Genomic DNA, 27,154 nt, shown 5'->3' with positions numbered 1-27,154 from the left:
AGCCTCGTGCAGCCGCAGTGGTATTTCAGGACTGAACTTGTTAACCAGTGGTAAACGATATGTTTATTTGCTACCGAGACATTACACGAATAAGAATTCTGTTGTACTAATGATAAATGGCATTTAAAATTGAAACGATCGTACACACAAAGGCTGAACTAAAAATAACATGAAATCGTCACATTCCCATGCGTTAATCCAACCAAAAGTGGTGGTTGCAAAATAAAAAAAAATAAATCCCCAAAACTTGGGCAACAAAATGTACTGTCTAGAATGTTTTCAAAGCAGTAGAAAAGAAAACGAAAGAGAAATGTAAACCGGTGAAGTCGAAGGACCGTCCCACTAACGTCACCCACTGCGCACAAAGCCTGCGCTTATCTGAAGCGCCGCCTCCCGTCAGGAAGTCGAAGACTGAAGACGTTTTCCTGACCCGGATGTACTCCTGATCTGTAAACTAACATGGCGCAGCACGCAGGTACACATGTGTTTTGTTTTATTTGTAGTCCAAATCTATTAGCTGTCACTTAATTCTGAGATCTTCATATGCAGAATTGTTTAATTTTTGTTTTCGAAATAGTACACCCTCAAACATTTGAGTCGGTAGTTTTTTGTTGATTTAAAAAAAATGTTACGAATTATATTTGTTGTGCTCAGTATCAAAGGAAAAGTTTGAATTTTCGACTTTTTAGTTCACGTTATGTTAGAGGTGCGGAAATGAACTGAAAGCAGTGCAGTGGTCATATTGATAGCTGTATAGTTCGCAGATGTGCAGTAAAACGATCGGCTCATTTACTAGCGTTTTTATGCCATCCCAAATAACCTTCTGGTTTTCAGGGAGTGTTTTGCATAGCTTTTTAAGTTACTTTTCTAACGGCATTTTATTTGCATGTGTAGATTTATCACATATACTGTACTTCTCGTTCATGACTTCACAGCTGTGTACATAGTGTCGCCTATAAAGAATTAAAAAGTAGTTATTCGTTAAAAAAAGCTAACACACATGCACTATGATACGTGGAAATAAATACTTTTAAAGCTGTTTTCTCGATTTTGAAGAAATATGACCAAAGCCTGGCGTTATATATCATTGGGGATAATAGCCATCATGCTTAACCAACTTTTGAGCAAACGGTAGCAATTCAGCAATGTGTCTGTCTGCGGAGTGTGTGTCGACCTTGTCGAGAGGTTTACTTACCTCGGCAGTGACATTCATGTCTGTGGCGACTCTTTCTATGAAGTCAGTAGACGGATTGGGGGGGTCAAGACGTCAATGGAAAGGGGTGTGTGGCGCTCCCGATATCTCTGCAAAAGGACGAAGGTCCAAGTCTTTAGGTCCATTGACCTGAGACAAAGACTTGACTCCTTCTGTACTGTGTCTCTTCGGAGAATCCTTGGGTACTGCTGGTTTGACTTTGTGTCGAATGAGCAGTTGCTCATGGAGTCTCGAATGAGGCACATTACATGCATTGTGAGGGAGCGTCAATTACGGCAGTACGACCAAGAGGCACGATTCCCAGAGAGTGATCGGGCTCGTAGGATCCTCATCGTTGACGACCCGAACGGCTGGACCAGGCCAAGGAGACACCCACGTAACACCTGCATGAGGTAGATGCATGGTCATTTCCGGAGGGGTGGGACTGGACCGCGTGTCTGCATCTGCTTCATATTTGATTAAAAGTCCAGTACTTCGCACTCTGCTTAGAGTCGGTACTTTGTCCCATTCTGCATGGTTTTGCCTTCTCTCCGTGTTTGCAGAAATATGGTACCAGATATTGATTTATGTAAGAGCCAGTATTATCATTTCTGGGGATTTTTGCTTTGTGTGCCATACCCCAAGACAACCATAACCTTTCGTCTATTGGGTCTCCTGATACCAAAAACATCAATATCTCAATGATGGGTGTCTGTCTGTGTCTGTGTGTCACAGTTTCTTGAGGATGGTTTAGAGCTAAAACGGTTGGATGGAAAAATACCAAACTGAAAACTTAAGCCTGTTTAGAGATGACGATGTGCGGATTAGTTTTTCAGCCAAATCGTGCAAGAGAAAGAGGTACTCTAGAGGAGCCTTAAAATACTGTAATTCTGAAATTAATTATGAATTGTTCTCATCAATTGCTGTCGGAATGACCTATTTTATGATCAGTAAGATCAGCTTCAGAGTGGTAAATAATTACTGAAATATTACAGAGTAGTTCAGGTAACATGGTCCCTAGAGCGGAAAGCCTACAGATGCTTATGTCCAAATTTTTGCTAGGTAATTTATTCAGATTGTTACTTCCATCCATCCATCCATTTTCCAACCCGCTGAATCCGAACACAGGGTCACGGGGGTCTGCTGGAGCCAATCCCAGCCAACACAGGGCACAAGGCAGGAAACAATCCCGGGCAGGGTGCCAACCCACCGCAGGACACACACAAACACACCCACACACCAAGCACACACTAGGGCCAATTGAGAATCGCCAATCCACCTAACCTGCATGTCTTTGGACTGTGGGAGGAAACCGGAGCGCCCGGAGGAAACCCACGCAGACACGGGGAGAACATGCAAACTCCACGCAGGGAGGACCCGGGAATCGAACCCAGGTCCCCAGGTGTCCCAACTGCGGATTGTTACTTTATTTGGCAAAATAATTTTGCACATATCAACTGTTGGTGGTGATAGTCTGAGTACAAAAAATGTATTGTAGCGCTGACACTGAGTGCTAGAATGAATCCTTTGCTCTTTTAGGTGGCTCGCTGTTACTGCACAAGGTGGAATTCAGTCTGTGACAATTGCAGGCTTGCTGTTTTATTGGCACCTTTGTCACTGGTAACAGAATGGCAGCTCATACTATGGATGACTTATCCCTAACTTGATGCAACTTGTCCGTGCCATTGCATTCACAAAGGTTGGTCAGCTCCGGTCCTGGAGAGCCACGGTCTTGTCAGGTCAGGTTGGGCAGCATACACTGGTACAGTGTGGTGCCACACCCAGCACACGATGAAACAGCTTGAGATCCTGGTTGGCAACTTCCCAGGCAGACACGCGGTCCAGTACCATGCCCTGGAAATGACCATCTATCTGCTGCAGTCAAGTGTTATGTGGGCATCCCCTTGGCTGGTCCAGCCGCTCGGGTCCATAAACAATGAGAATTCTATGAGCTGGATCACCCTTGGAAGTTACAGTGCATCCGGAAAGTATTCACAGCGCATCACTTTTTCCACATTTTGTTATGTTACAGCCTTATTCCAAAATGGATTAAATTCATTTTTTTCCTCAGAATTCTACACACAACACCCCATAATGACAACATGAAAAATGTTTACTTGAGGTTTTTGCAAATTTATTAAAAATAAAAAAACTGAGAAATCACATGTTCATAAGTATTCACAGCCTTTGCTCAATACTTTGTCAATGCACCTTTGGCAGCAATTACAGCCTCAAGTCTTTTTGAATATGATGCCTCAAGCTTGGCACACCTATTCTTGGTCAGTTTCGCCCATTCCTCTTTGCAGCACCTCTCAAGCTCCATCAGGTTGGATGGGAAGCGTCGGTGCACAGCCATTTTAAGATCTCTCCAGAGATGTTCAATCAGATTCAAGTCTGGGCTCTGGCTGGGCCACTCAAGGACATTCACAGAGTTGTCCTGAAGCCACTCCTTTGATATCTTGGCTGTGTGCTTAGGTTCGTTGTCCTGCTGAAAGATGAACTGTCACCCCAGTCTGAGGTCAAGAGCGCTCTGGAGTAGGTTTTCATCCAGGATGTCTCTGTACATTGCTGCAGTCATCTATCCCTTTATCCTGACTAGTCTCCCAGTACCTGCCGCTGAAAAACATCCCCACAGCATGATGCTGCCACCACCATGCTTCACTGTAGGGATGGTATTAGCCTGGTGATGAGCTGTGCCTGGTTTCCTCCAAACGTGATGCCTGGCATTCACACCAAAGAGTTCAATCTTTGTCTCATCAGACCAGAGAATTTTCTTTCTCATGGTCTGAGAGTCCTTCAGGTGCCTTTTGGCAAACTCCTGGTAGGCTGCCATGTGCCTTTTGCTAAGGAGTGGCTTCCGTCTGGCCACACTACCATACAGGCCTGATTGGTGGATTGCTGCAGAGATGGTTGTCCTTCTGGAAGGTTCTCCTCTCTCCACAGAGGACCTCTGGAGCTCTGACAGAGTGACCATCGGGTTCTTGGTCACCTCCCTGACTAAGGCCCTTTTCTCCTGATCGCTCACTTTAGATTGCCGGCCAGGTCTAGGAAGAGTCCTGGTGGTTTCGAACTTCTTCCACTTATGGGTGATGGAGGCCACTGTGCTCATTGGGACCTTCAAAGCAACAGAAATTTTTCTGTAACCTTCCCCAGATCTGTGCCTCGAGACAATCCTGTCTCGGAGGTCTACAGACAATTCTTTTGACTTCATGCTTGGTTTGAGCTCTGACATGAACTGTCAACTGTGGGACCTTACATAGACAGGTGTGTGCCTTTCCAAATCATGTCCAATCAACTGAATTTAGCACAGGTGGACTCCAGTTAAGCTGCAGAAACATCTCAAGGATGATCAGGGGAAACAGGATGCACCTGAGCTCAATTTTGAGCTTCATGTCAAAGGCTGTGAATACTTATGTACATGTGCTTTCTCAATTTTTTTATTTTTAATAAATTTGCAAAAATCTCAAGTAAACTTTTTTCACGTTGTCATTATGGGGTGTTGTGTGTAGAATTCTGAGGAAAAAAATGAATTTAATCCATTTTTGAATAAGGCTGTAACATAACAAAATGTGGAAAAAGTGATGTGCTGTGAATACTTTATGGATGCACTGTAAGTAGCAGCAAAAATTAGTCACTAATTAAAAATAGGATGAAAACCTGTAGCCGCTGTGGCTCTACACTACAGGATTGGAGTTGGCCACCTCTGGCAGTGACCTTCCTTTGAATTCGCTGTCCTTTGCAACCACTTCCAACCTCTTTCAGATGGCACATAATTCTTTGAAATGGTGGGGTGGTCTTTGTTTATGTTGTGATGGTGGGGCCAGTGACAAAAGCACATCAATGGAGATCTTGTACCCTTTGCTGTTAGGGCTGTTGAATGCTGTGCTGTCATGTGGTGTAGCAATGTTGTTTAACTCTGCATTTCTGTGCTGTGACTTGTCAAATGTGAGCAAGAAGGTGTACCTCCTTTTATGGAGCTGCAGATGTACTGGTCTTTGAGCTGTTTTCCTTCACTGAACTAACACTACAAACAGTGGTCTGAATCTCATCTTTAAGACTCTCACCCCATGGATGCTCTGTGATGCCTCTGCAATCTTCCTGATCCTTTTAATGCATAGTTTTACCCCCAGCCCACAGGGCTGTCCTGGGGTCAGTGACAACTTGAACTGCCACTCTTTTTTTTTTTTTTTTTTAGAAGCTCCACCAGTGTCCTTGCACCCAGCACCCTTAGCAGATGGAGAAACATTGGTGGTGCTGCCGTGCAGCCGTCTGACAACTGATCTCCCCCTGTACTACTGCTGCAAATGGCTTTCCAAATCCTAGATGTCAGCCCTGAGACTCTCCAGCCACTCCATAGAAGAGCCAAGCAGATCTGTTTTAGGTCTTCATGGCACTCAGCATGATAATGATAATTTGATATATAATTTGCACCTTGGGTCTTTTCATCTCACTTCACACCAATGTAGTACCGGTGCCGAGTGCCAGAATGGATTTTTTTTTTTATTCTTTACATGACTTTTTTTACATGCTTTGCCATCCTTAAAAGAACTGCTCACTGTTAACGCACTAGATGGAAGTCTGTTTGTGACATTGCAGGTTTGCCATTTTAAAAGCACTCCTGCCTCCAGTGATGGAATGCCAGCTCATACTATGGGGGTCTCATCACTGACTGATGTAACTTGCCAGCATCACTGCAGTATAATGCATATGGCAAAAAAAAACAAAAAAACAGTTTGAACCTTGCTCACTTTGCAGTACTCTTGCATAAATTACCACTCTGTCCCTTTGTGTTTGTCCAGTATGCTTAACAAACCTGTTAATAGCTTTAAATTAATCTTCACAACTGATTTGATTGGCAGTTGTTAACTGTTTTTAATTTTGAAGAGTGTTGACTTACTGAACACAAGGGTGTTTAATGCTGGATCAAATTAAGTGTCCATTCATCTTTTTAATTGGTAACTTCAGCGTGTCAAATAAATGAAGAGTGCAGAAAAGAATTTGTTTTAGTTTGCAGATGGCTCATCTTGAATTTTGGTGCACACATTTATTGCACAAGGCAAAATGAGTTGTTCTGCAATTGTGTTCACTTTCTTTTTTTGGCGGTTTGAAGTGCAAAAAGATGATGACAAGTTCGAGGGCTTGTTTTACAGACACACAGGAATAATTTTTGTGAAGCCTCAAGATTTTCATTTTTAAAAATTGAACAATTTACTTTTTTACGTAGCATGCTTTGTTTTAAGATGTCTTTATACTGTAATTTGGAAGACTTCATGCTTTTGTTTGGTAGTACCACACTGCAGATAATGCAGAACAGCCACTGCTTGCCACACTTAACAGTGAAAGTAAATCTGTACCTCAGAAAATCTGTGTTGTATTTTGTTTTAACATTACTGTTTGGTTGAGGTTTTTGAGATTTATCTTGTGAGGCTGATCTGGAAATGGAAGAGTTTGGAGTAAGAGATGCTACAAAACATTTGAGGAACCTGTCCATGTTGGTTGGCTTTCTTAATGAAGCATGTGGTGTATAACAGATTTTCGTGTGCTCCGCCATGGTATTAAGCCTGAACGTCACTTGGCCTCAGAATTTTATGTAAAAACGGCTAACCCTAGGAAGGCTTGGGGAAACCTGCTATGATCAGATTTACTGTGTTCGTTCCGAATAACAATCAGAATATTTATTTTATCCACCTAGTGGATAAAATAACATCATGCTGCAAAAAAATCATTAATATTTCTATGCTTTCTGACATTCTATGGTATTTAATGAGTGGGGTGGTCCCCTCAACCAAAACCATAATGGCGTGTAAACAAAACGTTGTAAAGCAAATTTTAGAACAAACTGGAACGGAACCATTTGGTTGAATCAAGTGATAGTGATGCCGATGTGAATTGGTCATCAGAAGTTGACATGTATAGTTAAACTGAAACTTATTTGGTAGATTCGGACCTGCCAAGATTCAGCGAAATTTGTGTTTGGTATTTACTTGATACTACTGCTGACAATTCTGCACCTTCTCGTTTCCTATTTACAGGTAACTCTGCTCTAAAGATGTCTGTTCGTCATGGTTATCTAGACTGTTTGCAACTGTTTGTTGATGATACTCTGTTGGTTACTGGCAGCCTCTCAATGCAGGTGACGTGGTTATTTTTCAGTGTCCTGATGGGTATAGTGGGTTGACCACGGCAAAGATGGTACTGCTCCACAAACCTCCATGTTCATCAAAGTTGAAACGCCTAATAACAGTGAGTGTGTTGAAGCCAATCACCCTGCAGCAAAGCTGTGCATCCTGTGGGAAGTGTACCAGGTGAAGCAGAAAAAAATAAGCAGAAAGTACATGTTTCTAATCATGACATAATCTTTGACGATCGTCTCATTGAATACAAGGGAAACTGTTGTGGATACAGTTTGTGGTATCCAAATGGAAACCATTTGGTATCAGGTTCCTCAGTTCTATTTGAAGCAAGCTCTTTGTACATTTGGAATGCAATACTTTACTCCATTTAAGAGTCCAACAGGGATCCCAAGCACTGTTGATAGATAGATAGATAGATAGATAGATAGATAGATAGATAGATACTTTATTAATCCCAAGGGGAAATTCACATACTCCAGCAGCACCTCACTGATACAAAAAACAATATTAAATTAAAGATTGATAATAATGCAGGTTTTATAAAAACAGACAATAACTTTATATAATGTTAACGTTTACCCCCCCGGGTGGAATTGAAGAGTCGCATAGTTTGGGGGAGGAACGATCTTCTCAGTCTGTCAGTGGAGCAGGACAGTGACAGCAGTCTGTCATTGAAGCTGCTCTTTTGTCTGGAGATGACACTGTTTAGTGGATGCAGTGGATTCCCATAATTGATAGGAGCCTGCTGAGTGCCCGTTGCTCTGCCACAGATGTCAAATTGTCCAGCTCCGTGCCTACAATAGAGCCTGCCTTCCTCACCAGTTTGTCCAGGCGTGAGGCGTCCCTCTTCTTTATGCTGCCTCCTCAGCACACCACTGCGTAGAAGAGGGCACTCGCCACAACCGTCTGATAGAACATCTGCAGCATCTTATTGCAGATGGTTGAAGGACGCCAGCCTTCTAAGGAAGTATAACCGGCTCTGTCCTTTCTTACACAGAGCATCAGTATTGGCAGTCCAGTCTAATTTATCATCCAGCTGCACTCCCAGGTATTTATAGGTCTGCACCAAGTCACTCCTGATGATCACTGGGTCCATGAGGAGTCTGGGCCTCCTGAAATCCACCACCAGCTCCTTGGTTTTGCTGCTGTTCAGTTGTAGGTGGTTTGAGTTGCACCATTTAACAAAGTCCTTGATTAGGTCCCTATACTCCTCCTCCTTTCCACTCCTGATGCAGCCCACGATAGCAGTGTCATCAGCGAACCTTTGCATGTGGCAGGACTCCGAGTTGTGTTGGAAGTCCGATGTATATAGGCTGAACAGGATCGGAGAAAGTACAGTCCCCTGTGGCGCTCCTGTGTTGCTGACTACAATGTCAGACGTGCAGTTCCCAAGACGCACATACTGAGGTCTGTCTTTAAGATAGTCCACGATCCATGCCACCAGGTATGAATCTACTCCCATCTCTGTCAGCTTGTCCCTAAGGAGCAGAGGTTGGATTGTGTTGAAGGCGCTAGAGAAGTCTAGAAACATAATTCTTGCAGCACCACTGCCTCTGTCCAAGTGAGAGAGGGATCGATGTAGCATATAGATGATGACATCCTCCGCTCCCACCTTCTCCTGATATGCAAACTGCAGAGGGTCGAGGGCGTGCTGAACCTGTGGCCTCAGGTGGTGAAGCAGCAGCCTCTCCATTGTCTTCATCACATGAGCAACAGGCCGGAAGTCATTCAGCTCACTAGGACGTGATACCTTTGGGACTGGGGTGATGCAAGATGTTTTCCAAAGCCTCAGGACTCTCCCCTGTTCCAGACTCAGGTTGAAGATGCGTTGTAGAGGACCCCCCAGCTCCGATGCACAGACCTTCAGCAGTCGTGGCGATACTCCATCTGGACCCGCTGCTTTGCTGGCACGAAGTCTCCTCAGCTCTCTGCTCACTTGCGCTGTTGTAATTATGGGTGGGGATGTCTCTCCTATGCTGGTATCAGCAGAAGGATGTGTGGAGGGTGCAGTACTCCGAGGTGAGAGTGAGAGTGGGTTAGGGTGGTCATACCTGTTAAAGAAGTTGTTCATTTGGTTTGCTCTCTTCACGTCTCTCTCAATGGTGGTACCCCGCTTCGAGCTGCAGCCAGTGATGATCTTCATCCCATCCCACACTTCCTTCATGCTGTTATTCTGCAACTTCTGCTCCAGCTTTCTCCTGTACTGCTCCTTCGCCGCCCTGAGTTGGACTCGGAGTTCCTTCTGCACGCGCTTGAGCTCATGCTGATCACCGCCTTTAAAAGCCCTTTTCTTATGGTTCAAAAGGCCCTTGATGTCACTTGTAATCCATGGCTTGTTGTTAGCATAGCAGCGTACAGTTCTTACTGGAACTACAATGTCCATACAGAAGTTGATGTAGTCAATAGTGCAGTCAACAACTTCCTCAATGTTCTCACTATGTGACCACTGCAGGATATCCCAGTCTGTAGTTCCAAAAAATTCTCTCAGAGCATTCTCAACCTCCGGGGTCCACTTCCTGAATGATTGTGTGGTTGCAGGTAGGACCCTCACTTTTGGTTTGTAGTGAGGCTGAAGCAGAACCAGGTTATGGTCTGCTTTCCCAAGCGCAGGCAGCGGGGTGGCACTGTATGCGTCTTTAACGTTTGCATACAGTAAATCAATAGTCTTATTTTCCCGGGTGTTACAATCCACATACTGGGAGAAGGCAGGTAATGTTTTGTCCAGCGTCACATGGTTAAAGTCTCAAGCGATTAGCACAAGCGCCTCAGGGTGCTGCGTTTGTAACTTAGCAACAGCAGAATGGATGATGTCACTCGCTGTCTCCACGTCCACCCGAGGAGGTACGTACACGATGACAACAATGACGTGTCCAAACTCCCTGTTGCTACATCATCTCTGCTATCACTGGGGACCCTTTGCTTGATCAAAGTTACTGTATCACTATTGACAACTTCTGGAACTCACCTAAACTGGTTGAAATTTTACTTCAAAGAAACACTGCTGAATACAGTGCTGTATGACTGAATTACCGTAATAGGTCTGGTGACTTTGGTCGCTTAAAACTGTAGTGTGGCAAAAAGGCAAAATTGTTGCTTTCAAATGGAAGAACAAGAAAGATGTCAGTCTCCTAAGCACTGTTCATAATGCAACAACTGACGATGCTGGTTGAAAGCAATCTGAAGAACCACCAGTCATTGACTTCATGTGGAATGTTGAGTCATCACAGCACAACATGTGTGAATTCCTAATGTCTGAACGGTCATTATTTCATTTGACCACTGCCTGCCAACATCAAAGTAGTACAGTCCTTCATGAATGAGTGTTCATTGTTGCACAAAATAAGATGAGATGTACAAGAAAGTGCACAAAAAACACACTTCTACTGGCCCGAGTGGAATGCCAGGCTGTGCATTGGCAACTGTTTTGAATATTTCACATTAGTAAATCTGCATCAGCTAGAGATAGCTTTCCTACTGTAACTATGTTGTCTTTTTTTTTTTTTTTTCACATTTCTGTTACATATTACATTTTCTTGTTGGGGGGGAAAAAAAATGCATCTTTTTTTTTTTTTTCCTTTTCCTTGTGGACGGCATAAGACTAAGGAGGTTAATAAAGCATGCGATTTGTAACAAGTTGTCATCTGTTTGTAACTGGACTTACAGTGGTGTGAAAAACTATTTGCCCCCTTCCTGATTTCTTATTCTTTTGCATGTTTGTCACACAAAATGTTTCTGATCATCAAACACATTTAACCATTAGTCAAATATAACACAAGTAAACACAAAATGCAGTTTGTAAATGGTGGTTTTTATTATTTAGGGAGAAAAAAAAATCCAAACCATTATTGTGTGAAAAAGTAATTGCCCCCTGAACCTAATAACTGGTTGGGCCACCCTTAGCAGCAATAACTGCAATCAAGCGTTTGCGATAACTTGCAATGAGTCTATTACAGCGCTCTGGAGGAATTTTGGCCCACTCATCTTTGCAAAATTGTTGTAATTCAGCTTTATTTGAGGGTTTTCTAGCATGAACCGCCTTTTTAAGGTCATGCCATAGCATCTCAATTGGATTCAGGTCAGGACTTTGACTAGGCCACTCCAAAGTCTTCATTTTGTTTTTCTTCAGCCATTCAGAGGTGGATTTGCTGGTGTGTTTTGGGTCATTGTCCTGTTGCAGCACCCAAGATCGCTTCAGCTTGAGTTGACGAACAGATGGCCGGACATTCTCCTTCAGGATTTTTTGGTAGACAGTAGAATTCATGGTTCCATCTATCACAGCAAGCCTTCCAGGTCCTGAAGCAGCAAAACAACCCCAGACCATCACACTACCACCACCATATTTTACTGTTGGTATGATGTTCTTTTTCTGAAATGCTGTGTTCCTTTTACGCCAGATGTAACGGGACATTTGCCTTCCAAAAAGTTCAACTTTTGTCTCATCAGTCCACAAGGTATTTTCCCAAAAGTCTTGGCAATCATTGAGATGTTTCTTAGCAAAATTGAGACAAGCCCTAATGTTCTTTTTGCTTAACAGTGGTTTGCGTCTTGGAAATCTGCCATGCAGGCCGTTTTTGCCCAGTCTCTTTCTTATGGTGGAGTCGTGAACACTGACCTTAATTGAGGCAAGTGAGGCCTGCAGTTCTTTAGACGTTGTCCTGGGGTCTTTTGTGACCTCTTGGATGAGTCGTCTCTGCGCTCTTGGGGTAATTTTGGTCGGCCGGCCACTCCTGGGAAGGTTCACCACTGTTCCATGTTTTTGCCATTTGTGGATAATGGCTCTCACTGTGGTTCGCTGGAGTCCCAAAGCTTTAGAAATGGCTTTATAACCTTTACCAGACTGATAGATCTCAATTACTTCTGTTCTCATTTGTTCCTGAATTTCTTTGGATCTTGGCATGATGTCTAGCTTTTGAGGTGCTTTTGGTCTACTTCTCTGTGTCAGGCAGCTCCTATTTAAGTGATTTCTTGATTGAAACAGGTGTGGCAGTAATCAGGCCTGGGGGTGGCTACGGAAATTGAACTCAGGTGTGATACACCACAGTTAGGTTATTTTTTAACAAGGGGGCAATTACTTTTTCACACAGGGCCATGTAGGTTTGGATTTTTTTTTCTCCCTAAATAATAAAAACCATCATTTAAAAACTGCATTTTGTGTTTACTTGTGTTATATTTGACTAATGGTTAAATGTGTTTGATGATCAGAAACATTTTGTGTGACAAACATGCAAAAGAATAAGAAATCAGGAAGGGGGCAAATAGTTTTTCACACCACTGTATGTCAGTCGATTCAGTTTCTCAGAATGCACGTGCAGAACTGAAATCTACAGTCAGTAGCTCTCTAAAACACTTGTTTCTCAACCTTTCTGAGTGAATCGAGCTTGATCATCAGAGCTCTGGGCCTTCTTGGTGAACAGTAATGGGAGCCTGGGATGGGGCGCAGGGTTTGGTTTCCTTGTGGAATTTTGCGTGATCTTCAGAGCTAGCCTAACTTGAAACCCACCAGTGGCAGCCCATTACCCAATGAGAAACACTGCCCTATGACTTCCGCTGATGACCCCATCTAGGGCATCTAGCGACTGACCTGTCTAATATACAGGTTGCAGCCAGTGTAATGATGAAATAAATATAAAGGTAGTACATTTTGGATCTGCTCTTCAGGTTAATGGCTTCATTTACAAAGACATTTTCCATGCAGCTTCTGTCTTTAGTTACATTTTGATGTACACAATACATCTTCAGTTAAGTTCATGAAGAAATTAATTCATAATTCAGGTTATAGTTAGGATAAGTGTAAGAACTTAGAAAAGTGAGTTTGAAGATGTGTTTAAATATGTCAAAACTGCTTATTTAGAATTTTCATTCAGTTAAATTATTGTGTATATATAGTATATTTAATATGTGACTTGATACTAGTATAATAAAATAAATGTTATCTGCTTAATTAAACAGGTAGATAAAGTGCATTTTTAAACGTGGAATAAGTCAGTTTCTGCCCTCTTAGAATTCTTGCAATTTGTTCCTCTGCTGCCCTTCTCTGTGTGTGGTAATAGTACCCTCTGGTGGTGAGGAAATGTAATTTCAAATATAGTAGTTACCTTATAAAATAAAATCAAAAGTTAATAATTGCTTTTCACACTTTTGCTTTCTAAGAAAATCTTGAATTCCATTTTTTAACATTTAAGAATGACTCTTTAGTATTTTAGTGTTTTTATTTTGTCTCATATTTTTTTTGCATTGTTCTTGGAAGGTAATGGTGATTCTGTTGTAGAAGAAATTCCAGACCTTTCAGAGAGTGATGAAGATGAGAATCTGTGGGAAGATGAGGATACCAGTTCTGAAGAAAAAGTTTGCTGTCTCTTCTGTGAACAGTGAGTTTTTACATGCCTATGTTCATTTTGACCTAGTGTCATTGTTGGGTTCGCTTGATGTAGCACTATCCAATAAATTAGATTAATTTGAATAGTCACAATACATTGAACATTAGAGAATGTTTTCTAAACTACATTTTTGAGGAGTTAGTAATAAAGTTATAATTTTACATTTACCTGGCAGGATCTAATCAATAATTTTAGATCAAGCACTTGTATTAGGGAGAAAGACTCCTTTCCCTCTTTACTACTCTCAAATGTTTTATTCTGGCTGTTGGCCTTTCTCTCTTTCTCATGGGTGGGGACTGAATTGAATGTAGTTTTGTTTAGTTTGACTTGATTGTATGGGATGTTGCATGCTTTAAATAAATTTCAATAAAAGTAAAAAAAATGTATACTTTTAATTAATAAAAAAAAATATGAGGGTAAAAATAAAGGTTTGAACCAATTAAGTAAATGGAATGGAATGGTTTTCTAATATGAGAATACGAGAAATGCAATGGCAAGTGTTGTACTAATGTATAAATATTAATCCTGTCGGTAAACTGATTATTTATAAATATATATAAACTGCAATTCTTTATTTGGAATATGTAAAAGTGAAAATGGATATTTTAAACCTGCAACTACTTTTTATAGCACATATGCTATATAAATAAATGTTGTTGTTGATGCAACTGCTTTTTATTTTTTTAGAAATAATAAGCCAAGTGTTATTGTTATAAAGTTATATATGTGTTAATCTAATCTCAAAGTGTTTCTTTTCTTTTCTAAAGATTTTGTGATTCTGTTAAAGAAACATTTTTTCATTGTAAATCTCATCATCTGATCGATATTGGCAGTGTGATTCGTAAGCACAGTAAGTATTAGTTAAGCATACTTTGTTAAGTAGCATCTTATAGCTAGTGGACAAATGTGCCAAAGCTTTGAATACTCTGATAATTAAACTTAGTTTATATGCATTGCAATAATTGCTTTTTAAAATACATGTTGTTATTTTTGTAATTGCTCTTGGTATTTGCAATAACTATATCTTGCTTTTAGAGACCATCTCTACAAAGGGATCATTTAATTTGAGGTGTACAAAGTCTACTAAAGTCTTAATAAACATTTTATTCTTTTGTTTTATCTTTCATACCTGACAAAAGTTCTGATTTTGCTGTAATGTTTCTGATTTCTGGAACTTGTTTCCACCTTTTGATAATACTTTTATATTATTTGGAAGTATGATTGCTTTTAAAGATCAAACTAGATGTTTAAGTCTTTTGTTAAGTTTCGAAGATATACCTTATCAGTTCTTATTGGTCGAAGGTTTTCAGAATTACTATTTGTGATGAATGTCACTTTGTTTTTTTCACATCCATTTGACGTTTTGAGCTTTGGTAGAAACTGTTGAGGAAAAAGTTTTCCACTATTTTCAATGAAGTCATTTTCGGAAACCTGATGAAAATGCAGAACGATTCTTTATTTGTACATAGATACACACAAATGCTGCTGTCTATGGATTGAGCAATCATTAATACAATTTGTTCCCTTTTATACTTTTCTATTACCATTACCTTATCTAATATCATGTCATCTGACTCTTAATATGCAGAATTTAGCCAATCAACTACAGCCACCAGTAACTTTGCATATGTGCCGATTCTTCTGTTATTCAAATCATTGCTTTGTTAATGTGTCCTACAGGTTTTCTCATTGATCTTATCACATCGACATAATAGGGGTGCTTTTTAAGGTGGTGTTTATTACTCATTTATGTCATTTTAACCTTATTAATTACCTTGATGACTCCTCTTAAGACAAGGTAACCCTCACATGCTCCAGCTTTAAGCCACGTTTAGTTAAACCTTTAGTTACCTTCAGCCCTTTTCCTTATTCTTTTAATAATCCATTTCTATGACTTCATTTATCTATATACTTATATTAAATTGTAAAACTGACCATGTACTGATTAAAAATATTTGATTAATATTCTATAAAACATAAGGTTTATGTTGTTTACTGCTGAATTTTTATGAAAAGCTGTCAAATACTTCTTCATAGATAGAGTGAGAAGCTGAGCAATTCAGGAGAGCCTTTGAGTAGAGTCGCTGTTCCTCCAGATTGAGTGGAGCCAGTTGAGGAGGTTTGGGCATGTTGTAAGGATACCTTCTGGTTGGCTCCCACTGGAGCTGCTCTAGGCTTGTCCAACTGGCCAGAGACTATATGGCAGACTGACAGGCTGGAGGGATTATTTCTCTAAGCCAGCATGGGAGTGTCTAGGAATTGCCCAAAAAAGAGCTGAAATATGTCACTGGGGACAAGGAGGTCTGGGCTGACCTGATTAACCTACTGCCACTGTGACCCACACCAGGGAATGCGGTTTGAGGAGATGAGATAATGAAATAGAGTGAGATGTTAAGATTATTGCATCAAGGTGTAATCAGGTGGCAGTTATCTCTTAATTCTTGGAGGGGCATTCATGCGAAAATTTGTATTCCCATGCTTGGCATCACTCAGGTGATGACTGTGAAGGAACCTTTAGTACTTTGGGTACCACTGACTATAGGTCATTCCTCTGCACTAATACACTGAGTAGCATTGTGATCAGAAAAACAATGATGTCTGAGAGTTGTCATTTTGAAATTGAACGTGGTTTCTTTTTCATAAGAGTACAAAGGCAAGAGAACAGAGTTAAAGTTTATAGTAACACTTAATTCTCCAAATATATATATATAGTCTTGTAACTATTGAGCAAGCAGTGCGGTGCAGTGGTTAAAGCTTTAGAGTTTGGATTTCAAACCCTGAGGTTGTGGAGTCAAATCTTGCTACTTGTGTGTGATCACTTCAACTGCTTGTGCTGCAATTGGATGCTAATATTATTTCAAATGTTGTAGTTGCCTTGGATAAAGGTATCAGACAAATAAGTAAATAATAAATATTTACTGTTGTGCTTCTTATAGATAGATAGATAGATAGATAGATAGATAGATAGATAGATAGATAGATAGATACTTTATTAATCCCAGGGGGAAATTCACATACTCCAGCAGCAAAAAATATTAAATTAAAGACTAATAAAAAATGCAGGTAAAAAACAGACAATAACTTGAATAATGTTCAACGTTTACCCCCTCTGGTGGAATTGAAGAGTCGCATAGTTTGGGGGAGGAATGATCTTCTCAGTCTGTCAGTGGAGCAGGACAGTGACAGCAGTCTGTCGCTGAAACTGCTCCTCTGTCTGGAGATGACACTTGTTTAATGGATGTAGTGGATTCTCCATAATTGATAGGAGCCTGCTGAGTATGCAAATCATTTTAATATACCTTTCCCAATATTATTTAATAATCTCTGTAGTGAAGTTTTGCCGGATTACAGCATTATGTGTTTAATCCTTGAGTGCAGTTTAGATTCCTTTTTTTGTCTTTAAATGCTGACAGTTATCATTTCTACTTTGTTGCTTTTCTTGTAGTTTTTTCTTAGAAAGTGCATACCACACCAGTGTTCATGAAGTACATCCCATTTTGTATATTTACTTTTTTCTTATTCCTTATCCTATTTGACCCTTTGTATTGTGTGTGTAATGTAATGTTTACAGTAGTTTATATTAATCAGTTGTTGATTTTTTTTTTTTTTTTTTTTGCATTTCTTTATCTGTCCTTGCATGTTGAGAAATTGTTAATATTTTCTGAAAGAGATGGCTATAACTGCTACCCAGTATAAACAGATACTTAAGAGAGTAAAACCTTTAATACTTTCTTGGATAAAAGGGTACATGTTTTAATGTTATGTGTTATTTTACTTCGTAAACCTTGTCATCTCCCAATGGATAAGACATTATGTTGCTATTCTAGATAGAGGTCTAGAAGTGCTACTGATTGTAAAGCTGCAAATAAGTTAGCATTGAGACATATTAAGATTTTGGATTAAATCTGCTGCACAGCTTGTTAAAATATAAAAAAAACAGCTTTGCTCTGTATTATAACACTATTCTATAGTGATGCATTTGTTTCAGAATTATTTCTTGGCAGTTATTTGACACGCCCCAATTATACATATTAAAAAAGGTAAGAAAAAAAACATGAAATAAATGATACATCCACACTATTTTAGATCTTTTATTTTATTAAGTTTTATTATAAAACATCATATACGCATAGCTGTATGAAAAAGAGACATTTCAAAACGAAAAGGCTTTTGTATTATATATTGTCCCTCATCTACCATATAATAAAACTGTTAAGGCCTGTGTATCCAGTCCCTCAGAGCAATTTGATTGGCCATTTTGGTTTTGGTGATGTGACAGAAGCAGAAATGCAGGTATGAGACCTTTGAGTAAGAGCATATGAAGCAAGCTTAGAGAGTTGGCTTAAAACTGAACAGGTTGTGAGAAATGCACCTCGAGAATAATGTCTGAAAAACAGGTTTTATAGGAACATGTTTGAGAGACAGAGTGCACAGAGTTAACTTTCTATTTCCTGTCTTCAGTAGGTGCCATGGCTAGTTTTAATTAAAATGTGAGAAGTTAAACAGAAACATAGGAATGAATCCAGTAGAGTATTTTAGAATCAGTACAATACATTCTTGCAAATTCAGAAAATAATCCATGTTCCATGCAAGGTACATGTGGTAGTTTTCTAGTTTTAGATACTAGAGTAGTGGAGAGTGCATTACAGTTCTTCCAGTTAAGCAAAAATCAGTTAGCCTGCTATTTCTGGGTAGTCTATTCCAATTGTATGTTATTCTGAACACAGTAGTGAAGGCATTGGTAATAATTTGAAATTCAACACTGTCTTAACAGATGAGCAAACATCTTCCCAAAAAATTTTGGACATTCCCAAAACACATGGCCTAGCAAGCAAAGCTGGAGCTACATAGCATCACTCAAAACTAGGGTGCAGTCCCCTGACATATTTTAAATTTATTAATCTACAAAGATATGTACAATATGTAGGGTTGTGCTGTATTGGCAAAAAATGGTGTTTCAATATCTTCTGCAACTAGGATGATAGAGTTAATTAGACATTCTTTTTAAAACGTGTTTGAAAAAGTCTTATTGATCTAGCTTGGACTTGTTAATAGGATATTAATTGTAGTGGACTAATGAGATTAATGGAAACAACAGTTAAGGAAAACAGGTCTTATTTATTTACTTAAAACTGACGTAAATTAACACAAAAACATTAAAATCACCAGTCAAAGTGTTACTTGCCCTGTTTGAGCTCAGTAAGAGTAAAAGATTTCGACAAAGGCCTTCAGGATTTGCACAAAAAATTGTAAACAAACACTTACCCTTAATGTAAACAAGATATGAATCCAAAGGGGATAAAATACTAATTATACTTGAACTACAGGGCATGAACATTAAAGTGGGGATAAACAAACTGCTCTGCAATAAGGTGAATTCTGCAGCATACAAGCAAGAACAAAAATGTAACCTAATGTAATACAGTGGAACCTCGGGTCACGACCGTAATTCGTTCCAAAACTCTGGTCGCAACTCGATTTGGTCGTGACCTGAAGTAACTTCCCCCATAGGATTCTGCCTCCACTCTGCACACTGCTTTAAAAGGGACTGGAAAATCTACTGAGGCTTACTGAAATTCAAGATGCTGTAAAATCCCTAAAAAGCAGGAAAGCCACAGGACCAAACGGTTATCCAGCAGAGGTTTAGAAAAAGTTGTTTATTAAAATAGCCCTGTTAATACTAGCTATGTTTGATTAAGATATGTCAAAAAGTAATATGCTTTGCATTTTAAAGAATAACATTTCTAATCAAGCTTGTGCTTAAAACCTGATCCCTCCACCTTTTTATTTCCTACAATATTGATATTGGCACTTGTTTTTCTGTCTAATAAAAACACAAAGCCTTGCACTACCTTAAAGTATAAAGATTGTAAAGAGATCCTTTCCATGATATGGTATATGTACAGTAAAATTAACATGCACCTAAATCAGCCTAAGAAAGGCATGATGCAGATTGTGCTTGAAAGTTTGTGAACCCTTTAGAATTTTCTATATTTCTGCATAAATATGACCTAAAACATCATCAGATTTTCACTCAAGTTCCAAAAGTAGATAAAGAGAAACCAGTTAAAGAAATGAGACAAAAATATTATACTTGGTCATTTATTTATTGAGGAAAATGATCGAATATTACATATTTGTGAGTGGCAAAAGTATGTGAACCTCTAGGATTAGCAGTTAGTTTGAAGGTGAAATTCGAGTGCGGTGTTTTCAATCAATGGGATGACAATCGGGTGTGAGTGGGCACCTTGTGTTATTTAAAGAACAGGGATCTATCAAAGTCTGCTCTTCACAACACATGTTTGTGGAAGTGTATCATGGCATGAACAAAGGAGATTTCTGAGGACCTCAGAAAAAGAGTTGTTGATGCTCATCAGGCTGGAAAAGGTTACAAAACCATCTCTAAAGAGTTTGGATTCCACCAATCCACAGTCAGATAGATTGTGTACAAATGGAGGAAATTCAAGGCCATTGTTACCCTCCCCAGGAGTGGTTGACCAACAAAGATCACTCCAAGAGCAAGGCGTATAATAGTCGGCGAGGTCACAAAGGACCCCAGGGTAACTTCTAAGCAACTGAAGGCCTCTCTCACATTGGCTAATGTACATGTTCATGAGTCCACCATCAGGAGAACACTGAACAACAATGGTGTGCATGGCAGGGTTGCAAGGAGGAAGCCACTGCTCTCCAAAAAAAACATTGCTGCTCGTCTGCAGTTTGCTAAAGATCACGTGGACAAACCAGAAGGCTATTGGAAGAATGTTTTGTGGACGGATGAGACCAAATAGAACTTTTTGGTTTAAATGAAAAGCATTATGTTTGGAGAAAGGAAAACACTATATTCCAGCATGAGAACCTTATCCCATCTGTGAAACATGGTGGTGGTAGTATCATGGTTTGGGCCTGTTTTGCTGCATCTGGGCCAGGATGGCTTGCCTTCATTGATGGAACAATGAATTCTGAATTATATCAGAGAATTCTAAAGGAAAATGTCAGGACATTGTGGCATGTGGCTGGGGGTGGTACCCAGCCGGGACGCCCAGAAGGACAGGAGGAGGGCTCATGCCTCCTCCGGACCGCCAGGGAGCGTCCTCATGCCTGGAGGACTTGGAACCTCAGCACTTCCGCCACACTAGGAAGTGCTGGGGGGAAGAAGGAAAGAGAGACACCCGGAGTGCTTCCGGAAAGACAGCCGGAACTTCCGCCACACAGGGGCGTGTCAAGGGAAGATTGCCGGGAACCACCTGGAGCACATCCGGGTGACTATAAATGGGGCCGCCTCCCTCCTATCAATGAGCTGGAGTCGGGAGCAGGAGCAGGACGAAGCTCCTGGAGAGAGAGTAGAGGTGGCCCAGGGACAAGGCGAGAAAAGGCCCAGGAGAAGGGAGACTGGGGCTAAGGCACTGTGAGTTGTGCGGGACTGTGATAATACTTGTGTTGTGTGGACGACAATAAAAGGTTTTGCATAAAGATGCAGTGTCGGTCTGATGGTGTCCGGGCAAGTCTCACAACATCTATCCATGAACTGAATCTCAAGAGAAGGTGGGTCATGCAGCAAGACAACGACCCTAAGCACACAAGTCGTTCTACCAAAGAATGGTTAAAGAAGAATAAAGATAATGTTTTGGAATGGCCAAGTCAAAGTCCTGACCTTAATCCAATCGAAATGGTGTGGAAGAACCTGAAGCAAGCAGTTAATGTGAGGAAACCCACCAACATCCCAGAGTTGAAGCTGTTCTGTATGGAGGAATGGGCTCAAATTCCTCCAACCCGGTGTGCAGGACTGATCAACAGTTACCGGAAACGTTTAGTTGCAGTTATTGCTGTAAAGGGGGTCACACCAGATACTGAAAGCAAAAGTTCACATATTTTTGCCACTCACAAATATGTAATATTCGATCATTTTCCTTAATAAATAAATGACCAAGTATAATATTTTTGTCTCATTTGTTTAACTGGTTTCTCTTTATCTACTTTTAGGACTTGACTGAAAATCTGATTATGTTTTAGGTCACATTTATGCAGAAATATAGAAAATTCTAAAGGGTTCACAAACTTTCAAGCATAAGTGTATACAGAAATGAGACGGGTGGAGTACTGTTTTTGTTCTTGTTAACCACACAGTCAAGAGTATGGCCCCCAGTTTTTTGTATGTGTACTGTCTGTGAATCTTTTTCTGTCCCAACACAATCTCTTTTTTAGCACTAATCCATTACGAAAACTCATATTTTTTGTACTTAAAATAAATACAATTTAATTATAGTAAAAATTACGTCCTGTTGAATGTTTTGTGTATCCTGTATATGCTCTTTAATTGTTTTTTAAAATTAAAACTGGTTTTATTAATTGTATATGAAAATTAATATTTTGCATTTTACTGAACACATTTTTGCACACTTTCTACATTTGTGTGATCCTTGATCCTGATTTTTTGAATAATGTTTATTTGCACATCTGCTGTTGTGAAATAAATATTTCAATTCTTTTTGTTCTTTTAATTTAAAACATAGAAAGATGTTGAGTGAGGGGAGAATACTATAAACAGTAGTACATATTTTTAATTAATCACTGTTGGCCTTTCTTACTTTTAACTGCCTTTCTATTGGGAAACAGTAATAGTAAAATCTTGAATGATGTGTAAACCAATTGTGCTTATTTAGAAGTTTGTCTTATAATGATAAAAAGTAATGAGTGAGCCATGCAAAGTTAGCTTTGCCATGAATTTAGTGAAATCATGGAAGTGTTTGCGAACTTTGCTGAACACCGCCAAATGAATCAAAGTCATTGGGGATGGGGGAACTAACCTAGTTTTAAGTAGCATATAATTGTGGAATGGAGTGTCCCTGAAGGCTAGGGGAGCATCTGCCAGCTACAGATATGGGACCACAGTTGTGAGGCAGCAGTACTATCTACTACACCACTGTGGCTCAAAAAACAAAAGATGCAAATGGATTGATAACCACTCACAAAATACAACAAGTGGCCACAAACTAGCAATAAGAAGAAAAATGTCATATTTGTTTCTGAACTCAGTGCAGATGCTTTGCACTTTTTTTATTCCATGAAGGAGATAGAAACGCCTTTTAAACAGTAATAAATCTTTCATTATTATTATTATTTCATAGAGTCACACAGTGGTACTTTGAGATATGAGTGCCCCAACATACAAGTTTTTTGAGATACGAGCCGTTGCTAGGTCGATTTTTTTTGCCTTGAGTTACGAGCCAAAATTGAAGATATGAGTCATCAAAGAGCTTGTTGCTGCACATTCCGAGGAACTGATGACAGATGAGTTGACGAAACTACAGACGCAGCAACATACGGATGTTCTGCAGGAGATTTGTATCGCAGAGAAGTCGGAGGCGGAGAAGGTTATCTCCTCAAGTGAGATAAGGAAGTGTTGGCATGTGGGAAAAAGTTTAGGACTTTATTGAAAATAAATACCCTGGAAAAGTTGCAACTGGTGGTGCAGCGGTGCTATTTAATGACACTTGCCTAACTCATTTCAGAAACATTCAGAAACAAAGCTCCTTGGACAGGTTTCTATGGAAACGCCCTTTGAATGAAAGTGACGAAAGCGTGGCAAAAAAGAAAAAAACTAGTGAAGAAGAAAATTAAGTTAAGCAAAAGTGAAAAAGAAAAAAATAATACAATACGCTAATCGGCTCCGCCAACATCTGTTTATTTCTTTAGATTCTCTTTTATGTATTAGGTTTTACTTTGTTTGTATACAATATTTGTTCATTATAAATACATTTTTCTTATGTTGAAAACATTTAACAAAAAATTGGGGTTGTTTTTTGGGGGCTGGCATGAATTAATCTCATTTCAATTAATTTCAATGGGGAAAATTGATTTGAGATACGAGCATTTTGACTTACGAGCTCGGTCACAGAATGAATTAAACTCTTATCTCAAGGTACCACTGTATTTGTTTTCTTTTTTGGGAAGGGGAGGAGGGCTCCTTTTAAGGCTTGTTTTGAGATTGTAACTGGGTACATGGCTAATTATGCATATTAGTCTTGTGTTTCTGGTGAACTAGGGGGCTCCGCCCCCTGCTCGCTTCGCTCGCCAACCCCTGGCGTTGGGGCATGACAAAGAGTGAGATGTATGAATTAGATATAGAATAGTGTGCAGGTTTGGATGATGCCTATATAAATCAAAAATAGAGTTTTTGGCATAGAGTAATGTTTTATTGGAATATTTCTTTGTATACAACATTAGTAGTAAAGATGGTGTCTTGTCTTTGAATGAGTCTTCCTTGGCATGGATCATTTATAACTTTAACTTTAACGTCAGATGAACGTCGAACACGTGAGAAGGCAACATAAAGTTGTCCATGTCCAAAAACGGGTTCAGAGAGGTAGATGCCAACCTTGTCCATGGCTTGTCCTTGTGATTTGTTGATGCTCATGGCAAATGCAGGTTTAATGGGGAACTGGCGGCGTTTCAATGTAAAAGGTAAATCCAGGTCATAACTCGTAAGGTCAATTCTAGGAATGAGAACAGTATTGTTAGCATGTGATTCTGTAAGAACTGTTGCTTGAATAACACCGTTTTTAAGGGTAAGGTTGTGTTGTGGTCATCTGTCTGGGTTAATTCAGGATATGAATGTAAAGGAGGCAGTCTAATCTGCCCCTTTTGTCAACAACGTGTAAATTCATTATTTGTATTGCCAGTTGTTTCTTCTGGGAAGTTAAGTGAATGACAATGATTGCAAATGACATTCATTAATCCCAATGAATTTTCCTCAATAGTGGACTCATTATTGAAGGCGTCTGGGTTAATAGTGTTTAAATATTCTAAGGGGAAATTCAGATGTTCATTGTCGTCATCAGAGTCAACTTTGTCAGAGCTTAGAAAGAGCCGTGTCTCTCCAGGAAGTAATGAAATGACCTGGTTATTAATGTGATTAACATTAATATTTTTTGGACATAATATAGTGCGTTTTGTTAACCACATATGCGAAAGCAGTATGGGCCATTGCCTTTTGGTGGCTTGATATGTACTCCGGTAGATGCAAAAGCAAATGAACTATTGTAGGATTTAATGCAGTTCATAAAGTTTTTACTTTCAGGCACATCGTTAGTTAGAAGCTTCTGTAGATATTCAGGATATGAATGTAAAGGAGGCAGTCTAATCTGCCCCTTTTGACAACAATGTGTAAATTCATTATTTGTATTGCCAGTTGTTTCTTCTGGGAAGTTAAGTGAATGACAATGATTGCAAATGACATTCATTAATCCCAATGAATTTTCCTCAATAGTGGACTCATTATTGAAGGCGTTGTCAGCCAACTGGCGTAAGCGTTTAGCAGGTGTCTGGCGTTGATTTCCGCGACGGGCATGTTTTGCTTGTGGCGTTTGAGTGCCGCGTTGTTGCATGTCCATTATTTGTGACGCGCTATTTTTGATTTTTAATTGATTCGCCTCCCCTTTGCCAAAAGTCCGTTTCAGTCTACGTCGTGCATTGTTTGTATCGAGCCTTGTCCGTTTTTGTATGTCGGTCAGTTGAGCTTTCTGCTTTTGGAGTCTTGCTTGCTTGTTTTCTGGCAGGTCATATGCGCGTTGTACACGTCTGCCTTCATTTATTCTGTCTCCTCGCTCCGTTTTTTGTATGTCTGAGACGCGAGCTCTTTGTTTTGAAATCGTGCTTGTTTCGATGCAGTACTTTGAGACTCGCGCTGTATGCGTCTACGTTCATTGTGTCTGTCCATTTGGGCACGTCTCTGTAACGGGGTTACTTGAGCTTTGCGTTTTTTGATCCGAGACATTTTTTCTCCCGGAGTTTCCGAAGCGCGTTGTATGCGCCGCCGTGTATTTTGTTGTTTCATTCGTGTTCGTGTGTTTGGTCCCGTTATCCGATCTGAATCGTTTTGTACCCGTGACCGTGTATTCATGACTTGTTTGTTCCTCAGCGTGCGAAATATGGATAAGTAATAAGGAGGATCGCACTCACTGTTAATATGGAGCCTTTTCTGCAGTTGAACGGTTAATAGTGCTTTATTGTAAGGAGATCCACCTATGCTGCCTAGTGTGAAGGTGTTGAGATGACGTATGTTTAATATGGACGTTTCCTTTAGATATGTGGCTTTGGGTGTCACTTTTTATTGATGTGGGGTGGGTGAGGATTGTTGTTGCGCGAGCGTCTTCTTTCTTTTTGTGTTCCAGGGGCTTGTTGAATCCCCCTCTTTGTGTGTGTCCCGTCCGTTGCTTGTAGGGTGTGTGGGGTGGTTTTGTGTTCTTTTTTTTTTTGTGTTCCATGGGCTTGTTAAATCCCCCTCTTGGTGTGTGTCCCGTCCGGTGCCTGTAGGGGGGGGGGGGGGGTGCCTTGCTGTTGTGCGCGAGCGTCTTCTTTTTTTTGTGTGCTAGTTTCGTGTGCAATGGGTTTCGTGCGGCGCCTTTATTTGACTACTTTTTTCTGTGCCTTTTCCTTTTTTCTGTGCTCGCGCCGCCTCATTTCTTTGACTCCTTTTTTCTGTGCTCACTCCTTTTTTCTGTGGTCTTGTCCGCCTCTCACGGCCCCTCATTTCTTGGGGTGCCTGCGCAGTACGTCTTTTTGCGGCTACAGCCCATGGCCGGATGTCCCTGCGTCCATCCGGTTTAGCATTCTCGGTTAGTAATATGGATAACACAGAGGTCAGTATTATGTTCAGTGGCAGTATTCCTAATGTTCTCACAATGGTCAGCTAATGTGCATGCATGAAAGTTCTGCGCATGGCTTCTATAGTTCTGTAATGTCACGATGTTCTCTCAAAGCATCATAGGTGTTTTTAGGGGGGGGGGGGAAGGGGGGAATGGGGATGGGAATGCCTAAATGGCCAAAAAATTACCTAAGCCAGCCACAGTGCAAATTTCCAGAAAACTATTTGTCAAGCAAGGTCACTGGTGAGTACAGCATATTGATCAACACTAATTATAAACAATGATTTACTTGTAGTCTTACTCTGCTATGTTTACCCAATAATTTTTGATTGGTGAATCTTTTGTTTTCATGTTCATGATGAAAGATACCTTTTTAAAAGTTATTTTTGAATGCAAATTAACACAAGAGCAGAAAAGAGAGACTACTGCAAGATATAAAAACAAGTTTTATAAAGGAAGCCGCAATGGTTACAAGTTTTCATTCCAACCCAACTGCTTAATTAGAAACCAATCCTGGCCAGTCTCGCACCTTATTTAATTTTATGTCTTGTTAGTCTGCAATGTAAGGTTCTTATATCGTAGATTTTTTTCCTCTCACGATATCATCCAAATGATTTGAAGCCTAAAACAGATTATTTTCAGTCTGTCACATTTTCTATTACATGTTTTATTAAATCAAACAGTGCATGACGAACACACACAGATGTAAATGAAAACAAACTGGATGGAGAGCTGGGGGGTATTTTCCGTACGTCGCTTAAATCATCCGAGATCAGATGCCTCATCTTGGATGAGTTAATGCCAGTG

General features: G+C 40.1%; 1 protein-coding gene across 1 annotated transcript in view; it reads left to right on the top strand.

Annotated features, from left to right (window-relative positions):
• The first annotated feature begins 390 nt into the window (after positions 1–390).
• Positions 391–27,154, top strand: part of prmt3 (protein arginine methyltransferase 3) — a 309,295-nt gene continuing 282,531 nt past the window's right edge. Inside the window, exons 1-3 of the mRNA XM_028793849.2 lie at positions 391–475; positions 13,574–13,694; positions 14,471–14,553. Of these exons, the coding sequence (XP_028649682.1) occupies positions 460–475; positions 13,574–13,694; positions 14,471–14,553 (220 nt within the window). The 5' untranslated portion in view covers positions 391–459. The remainder of the gene's footprint in view (positions 476–13,573; positions 13,695–14,470; positions 14,554–27,154) is intronic.

The sequence above is a fragment of the Erpetoichthys calabaricus genome, chromosome 2, assembly GCF_900747795.2.
Source record: "Erpetoichthys calabaricus chromosome 2, fErpCal1.3, whole genome shotgun sequence".
Taxonomy (NCBI): Eukaryota; Metazoa; Chordata; class Cladistia; order Polypteriformes; family Polypteridae; genus Erpetoichthys; species Erpetoichthys calabaricus.
This window is presented reverse-complemented; position numbering and strand designations above follow the sequence as displayed.